This window comes from Scylla paramamosain, chromosome 5 (assembly GCF_035594125.1).
Source record: "Scylla paramamosain isolate STU-SP2022 chromosome 5, ASM3559412v1, whole genome shotgun sequence".
NCBI classification, from domain to species: domain Eukaryota; kingdom Metazoa; phylum Arthropoda; class Malacostraca; order Decapoda; family Portunidae; genus Scylla; species Scylla paramamosain.
In genome coordinates, this window is record NC_087155.1 from 28584830 (window position 1) to 28592555 (window position 7726).

Below are 7726 nucleotides of genomic sequence, written 5' to 3' on the forward strand. Positions count from 1 at the left end.
AGTAGTAGTAGTAGAAGAAGAAGCAGCAGCAGTAGCAGCATTGAAATCCATGTAGTCATGTAAAGAAAAAAAAAAAAAAAAAAAAAAAAAAAAAAAAAAAAAAAATATATATATATATATATATATATATATATATATATATATATATATATATATATATATATATATATATATATATATATATATATATATATATATATATATATATATATCGGGTAATTTTGATTTTAACGAAACAGTTATTTGGATAAAATGTTAATGCCCCAAGCAGCGCAACCAGTTGACTCTCGTCCATCATTGACAGTACCACACACTGCTTGGTTTCCGGCACTTCTTCAGAGTCCAGACCTTCCCACATAGCACTGTCACAGAGCTTCAATGAGCACGGCTGTATGCTTTAGGATGCAGAGGACACACACACACACTCTCTCTCTCTCTCTCTCTCTCTCTCTCTCTCTCTCTCTCTCTCTCAATCACTGCTGTTTGATCATATCAGCAGCCTTCTCAGCCATCATGATGACAGGCACGTTGGTGTTGCCGGATATAACAAAAGGCATGACGGAGGCGTCCACCACCCGCAGGCCCGACACCCCGAATACCCTGTGGGAGGAAGGAAATGGGTTGTAATCACCACCGCCACTCATCACCATTGCATCACCAACGTCATTACTACTACATTACCACGACAACAATGCTATACAGCTATACCACTGCTACACCAGGCCATCTTGATGATCTGAATATATACAGTGCTTGATAAATCCTGTGTATGTATGTGTGTGTTTGTGATTCACCTACGGTCGTCACCTAGCCAGCCGTTCGTTCCCCTATGGAAAGAGCTCAGAGCTCGTAGTGACCGATATTTGGGTAGGACCACTCATACACCACACACCGGGACAGCGAGGTCACAACCCTTTCGGATTACATCCCGTACCTACTTGCTGCTAGGTGAACAAGGGGCTGCACATTAAGAGATTGGCCCATTTGACTCGCTGTGCCCGGGATTCGAACCCGGGCCTTCTTGGTTGTGAGTCGAGCGTGCTAACAACTATACTACACGGTGTGTGTGTGTGTGTGTGTGTAGTGAAACCGAAGACTCAAATATGAGTTTTCTCAGAAGGTTTCTGAGATCGTTAAGTGATAGAAAATCTCTATTGTGACACCAAAGAGGGACACTTGGTGGTGGTACAATCCTCTACTGGGTAGTACTTAAAGGTTCTTGTCTTCCTCACCATGGGACGAGGATCACTCATCCAATCAACCCTTCGAAAAATAAGCTTTAAAGCGACACACACACACACAAACACACACGCACACAGAACCATGATACCTTAATCTATGGTCAACAACAGCCATGGGGTCTGATTTGGGTCCCATCTTGCAGGTGCCACCCATGTGGAGGAAGGTAGAGCTCATATGGCGGACGTAGCAGCTCCAGTATGCGTCGCTGCCCACAGGCTCAGAAGCGCACTCCGGCAGGGGCTACCACAGATTGAGAATGCAAACGGTTATGTCAATATCATCTTCACTACCACATAATAACAATTGCTTCATTCTCTTGAATCAGTGCCCACTCGTACCTTACTGAAGAACTTGGCGCCGATGTCTTCACGGAGAGCAGACGTATTACCCAAGGCCAGAGTCAGTTTGATACCTGCAGGAGGAAGAGTGTGTCGTTATTGTGCTTCGAGGGCCGGCAGCATTGTAGAGCCTTTACAATGAAGCCACACTAAATCAGACCTATAAACCCATGCTGTCATCAATTTCCCGGAATCCCTAGTGTACACTACCCTGTGTGAAATACTCACGGACAGTCGGATGCAGTAGAACCTGTGCCAGTCCTGCTCCATATATTCAGTAGCGACGCGTGTCACCTCCTACCTGATGAAGACTTTTTTTTTCCTGTGATTTATTAAACTATCTCAAAGATAAGCCTTGAACCTCCACCCACTTCACCTCCCCCACCTGGTCCATATCCCGTCCATTTCCAATCAGTGCGGACCCCCATCATCCTCTTCACTAACCTATCATATATAACCATGGACTAGATGTGGCAGGTCAAGTGGGTGAAGACTCAAGGCTTAGCTTTGAGGGAGTTTAACCAATCACAGGAAAACAACAGCCTTCGCCAGGTAGGTGACATGCGTCGCTACTGAATATATTGAACTTGCTTGGCACAGGTCTTACCGTGGTCGACTGTACGTACATAAATGATATACTTCATGTTTTTTTTTTTTTAATTCTATTCGGTTAGCCTTTTATCTTTCATCATTTTCTTCGTTATCTTTTAATGAAACGGTATATCCATAGTAGACATTTTTTTCCTATCACTCTTTTATATCTCCCTCAAAAATTATTACATTCCACTCACATTCTTCTTTCTTCCTCTTTATATGTCAGCAACACAACACTTGTCTCAGTATCACTGCTAGGTATAGCTGTATGAATTTTTCCTTTGACTCTCTCTCGGTACACACGTCACTCCAGCCCTGCCACGCCTGCCTTTTCTGCTCACCTTCTACCAGTGTGGCCACGTCGTCGTGATGCGTGAGGTAACCCACGTCCACTAACGGCGCTTCTCGCGGGTCCTTGGAGCGGAGAGTGAGGGCACCTCGGCTTTTAGGACGCAGCAGGATGGGCCTCATAGTGAACCCTCTCTCCCCATAAATCTCACCAAGGTAATTCTTTATTTTCTGAAAATCAAGACATGTTGTGTTCATAATTATTTAACTGTATTTTAGCTAGGTTTTAGTTGTCTGTTGATATTTTTATTGCAAGAAGTTTTCAATATTTTCACCTTTTCTCATATGTATCACACATACATAAGAGAATGTCACGTACGTATACATATATGTACTGTAGGTGTGCAATGTGTATGTACGTATAGGTTAGCTATGCCCCTTACAGAAATCTAAACGTGTGCATAAACTACAGAGTGCATACTCTAAGCAAATGTTGCAAGAGTAACCTTTCATAGCATTTCCAATGTGACTGAATTCATCTCTCAGATCATATGAATTCGCAAACCATATCCCTAATGTCTAGAAGGAGAGAGAGAGAGAGAGAGAGAGAGAGAGAGAGAGAGAGAGAGAGAGAGAGAGAGAGAGAGAGTGTGTGTGTGTGTGTGTGTGTGTGTGTGTGTGTGTGTGCGTGTGTGAGTGTGTGCGTGTTTTCGCTAACCAGTCTCCCCAGAAATGCTGGGCCGCTCCATACTATACCAAGTAAAGTAACTGATATGAGGAGAGCATCTTATCCTTGCAGATTACACAGGTACTTGTCCCAAACGTGCTTCTCCTTCGCGTGATTATTGAGGCCTCTGTCTCAGTGCTTTTTACTATTCCTTATAGATCTCTCTCTTGGCCTTTCCTTCAGTTTTCCACGTCTTTCATATAAATAGTTTCGGAAGAAGTGATGAAAAACCGACTGAGGTCAGTGTAGATTGTTTAGACAACGGTCATCACAGTTTTTTGGCTTGCACTACAGACATAGCGTTCACTGGCTACCAGTTAAATTTCCATTTCATTGTGGCAATGAAGTCTGGCACAAAGCTTTGATTTCCAAACTACCCTCCTACGGTTTCTATCCTTCTCTCTGTAACTTCATTTCAAGTTTCCTTTATGACCGTTCTATTGCTGCTGTGGTAGACGGTCACTGTTCTTCTCCTAAATCTATTAACAGTGGTGTTCCTCAGGGTTCTGTCCTGTCACCCACTCTCTTCTTATTATTCATTAATGATCTTCTAAACCAGACTTCTTGTCCTATCCACTCCTACGCTGATGATACCACCCTGCACTTTTCCACGTCTTTTCATAGACGTCCAACCCTTCAGGAGGTAAACATATCACGCAGGGAAGCCACAGAACGCTTGACTTCTGATCTTTCTAAAATTTCTGATTGGGGCAGAGCAAACTTGGTATTGTTTAATGCCTCAAAAACTCAATTCCTCCATCTATCAACTCGACACAACCTTCCAGACGACTATCCCCTCTTCTTCAATGACACTCAACTGTCCCCCTCTTCTACACTGAACATGCTCGGTTTGTCCTTTACTTATAATCTGAACTGAAAACTTCACATCTCATCTCTAGCTAAAACAGCTTCTATGAAGTTAGGTGTTCTGAGACGTCTCCGCCAGTTTTTCTCACCCCCCCCCAGCTGCTAACTCTGTACAAGGGCCTTATCCGTCCATGTATGGAGTATGATTCACATGTCTGGGAGGGTTCCACTCATACTGCTCTTCTGGACAGGGTGGAATCAAAAGCTTTTCGTCTCATCAACTCCTCTCCTCTAACTGACTGTCTTCAGCCTCTCTCTCACCGCCGCAATGTTGCATATCTAGCTGTCTTCTACCGCTATTTTCATTCTAACTGGTCTTCTGATCTTGCTAACTGCATGCCTCCCCTCCTCCCGCGGCCTCGCTGCACAAGACTTTCTTCTCTCTCTCTCACCCCTATTCTGTCCACCTCTCTAACGCAAGAGTTAACCAGTATTCTCAATCATCCATCCCTTTCTCTGGTAAACTCTGGAACTCCTTGCCTGCTTCTGTATTTCCACCTTCCTATGACTTGAATTCCTTCAAGAGGCAGGTTTCAAAACACTTATTCATCAATTTTTGACCACTGCTTTGACCCTTTTATGAGACTGGCATTTCAGTGGGCATTTTTTTTATTAGATTTTTGTTGCCCTTGGCCAGTGTCCTTCCTACATAAAAATAAAAAAAAAACAAGTGGGGCCATAACGCTGCGGCCCTGAACATACTGCCTGCTCGATGGGAACACTCACGTAGGCGTCAAGGTTGTAGGCAGCGGGACTAAAGATTCCGTAGTCCTGGGCGAGGGTGGCACCGACAAGAAGTATTTGAATGTCAGGCCATAGTGGGTCTCCTATTGGGCTGGCCTTGACCCACGCGTCCAGCACGTCCGCCGGGGCCCGAGCTAACCCGCCTGTTGGTACCGTGGATAAATACATTCTTAGACTACTTATTTCAAGATGATGATTACTTATATTATTAAATAATCGATCTTGTCTATCTGTCTCTCATTGTGTTCTGCATGTGAGCCTATTCATGTTCGTTTTTAAACTTTACTAAAGCGCTATGAGAAGTCTCCAGTGTTGGATTGCTGAGTGAGACAATAAAGCGTGGAATGCTTTTAAATTCCAGAATTCAAATAGAATGATGTTAGCCTTTATACCTTCTAGTACTTGGTGTATAATGTAATTGGCAGAGTTTTGGATTAAAAGATTGTAAATCGCACATTTCAGTAAGAATTCTTCCGATTTTTTTACTTTTTTTTTTCATAAACCAGTGGTGTGTTATAATATGTTCATACCTTTCCCTTGTCGCCTACCTTGTATCTAGAATTAACAGAGAGAACACCTTGACGTCAGTTTGTTGCAGATGACACCCAGTCGTCAGGAATAATAATGAGAAATTTGAAGAAATATTAAGAATCAGATGAAAACCATCAGTTTCGCTCAACTAAGCAGTGAAGGAATAGTGAGGAAACGTGACTGACCTTCTCTATTTTTTATGTACTGTGTGACGTCATTGATAGTTAATGGCAGGGGCTGCGCTGAGCTTTCCTCGGCACGCGGGAGGGTCCAGCTGAGGCCGCTCAGAGACACGTGGTCGTGGAGATTCTGTCCGACACCAGGCAGGTGCCTCACCATTTTCACCTGCGGATGAAGAACTTGGTGTGTACTGCCGTTTGTAGCCATAACAGAGCATTAGTAAGTTTGGAATGTATATATAAGTTCACTTCGACAAATACAAGTTGAATAAAAGGAAAGGAAAGAAGACTGATTTCCTTAAGCGATGCTGTTCATAACGCCACAAATTTTATAAACACAGCCGCAGGAGTGACCTGTCTCTCACCTTGTGTTGTTTCAAGTGTCTGCCAGGCCCGACACCGGACAACAGTAGGAGGTGCGGGGACCCCAAAGCCCCCGCCGACAGCACCACCTCGCGACGCACACCCACACTTATCTTCTGCGGTGGTGATAAGAAAACCATTTAGAAACGGTGGATACTACACCATTATTTCTTCCATCAATATTACGACAATTACAGTTACTATTATATACTACTACTAATACTACTACTACTACTACTATTTATAATATTGGCGTCAGTAGCATGTGGCTAATTTTACGTATCATGTCGTGATGTGTGTGATTCATCTACGGTCGTTTGTGTGTGTTTGTGTGTGTGTGTGTGTGTGTGTGTGTGTGTGTGTGTGTGTGTGTGTGTGTGTGTTCAAATAATTCGTGTGCTGGTACAGCTTTTCAATGAGTTTTAGTTAAAAGAAACGTAATGGAAGAAAAATTTCCTCTTCTCCGTCGCCTCACCTTGTGATTGTATTCAAGCAGGACCCCGACCGCTCGCCGCTTTTCATTGAACAGGATCTGAAAGAGCGAGAGACGAGTGAGCATATCAGTCAAATCAAAGGAAAAGAGAGAAGATGGGGAGGAGGAAGTGGAGATAGTGGGAAGAATAGGGGATGATAAGATGGGAATTGTAGTAGGAGGAAAAATCACTGGGTCTTGACCCTGGCGCAATTTGAATTTTTGGTTACTTACTTTATCGGGGAAGACATACCATTGGAGACGAGAAGTGAGCATAGCTGTCTGAACTGGTCATGTAGTCAACCTGAGGACGCTTCTCACCAATAAATGTACCATGGGTATCGTGCGCAGAGTGACCAGATATTCCATATTATGCGTGATCGTCCCGTATTTAAAAGCGTCTGTCCCGAGTCCCGTATCGACCCTCCCCGCCACGCCTTTTGTCTCGTATTTTCAAGATTTTAAAAACTTCATACGAAACTTGAAAAAAAAAGAAACATATTATAGCTATATTAATTCGAAAACAATAATATCTGAGCGAAATTTTATGTGAGAACCAGACGGACCTAGCTGGCAACTCTGCCACTCTGTAATGAACTTTCAACGCATGTGATACAGTGCTACTTGAAACAAAACATACAATGGACACACCTCTTTAAAGCAAGTAAAAAAAAAAAAAATGTACAAGTCAATGAAGCCGGTCCCCAGCTGAGAGGGACTGCGCTGTGAGCCTGTGATGCGCGCTTCACATACCCGGTACATTGTCCATGTGCCTCTCCATTTTAGGTGTTCCGTATTTCGGATTTCAAAATCTGATCACCTGATCGTGCGTGCCCTTTGTTTTGATGCAATACCGAGATCATATACAGTAACTACATTTTCAACAAAATATTGTTCAAGAGAAACTGCTTCTTCACTATCTAATTACCGGATATCCACAGTGATTTTTAATAGAATGACGTTGTTTGACAATATTGCGCTTTTCTTGTAAGCCGTGAACTCGAAAGAGAGAGACAAAAAAAAAAAAAAAAAAAAGTCATGAACCATGAACGATTTTACAAACACCTTAAAATCACGAGACGAGAAGTAATAACATTGAGGACAAGACACTAGGTGTCTCAAACATAGTCAATATCAGTAGACTTTATGGCCTGCTACTGTGGAACATCAAGAACATATTACCTACCTATTGAACTCGACTCAGAAAAAAAAAAGTTTCTCCCCAAGATGCGGCACTTTAGCAGGTAGTAACGTCCTCTGCTTGCAGAGCATGTTCGTCTCTGTGCCCGATTTTGCTGGGTAAGCAAACCTCTTACTGAGAGTCACAAGAAAAAAAAAAAATCCGAAACGGGTTATCATTTGGATCCTTTAGAAAATTATT

The 7726-nt window shown here is 42.9% G+C and overlaps 1 protein-coding gene across 1 annotated transcript in view; it reads right to left on the minus strand.

Annotated features, from left to right (window-relative positions):
- Positions 1-218: 218 nt before the first annotated feature.
- LOC135100793 (glucose dehydrogenase [FAD, quinone]-like) overlaps positions 219-7726 on the minus strand; it is a 13514-nt gene continuing 6006 nt past the window's right edge. Inside the window, exons 7-14 of the mRNA XM_064004114.1 lie at positions 6349-6405; positions 5876-5989; positions 5517-5676; positions 4783-4943; positions 2516-2693; positions 1581-1654; positions 1331-1482; positions 219-600 (exon numbers count right to left, since the gene is read on the minus strand). Of these exons, the coding sequence (XP_063860184.1) occupies positions 474-600; positions 1331-1482; positions 1581-1654; positions 2516-2693; positions 4783-4943; positions 5517-5676; positions 5876-5989; positions 6349-6405 (1023 nt within the window). The 3' untranslated portion in view covers positions 219-473. The remainder of the gene's footprint in view (positions 601-1330; positions 1483-1580; positions 1655-2515; positions 2694-4782; positions 4944-5516; positions 5677-5875; positions 5990-6348; positions 6406-7726) is intronic.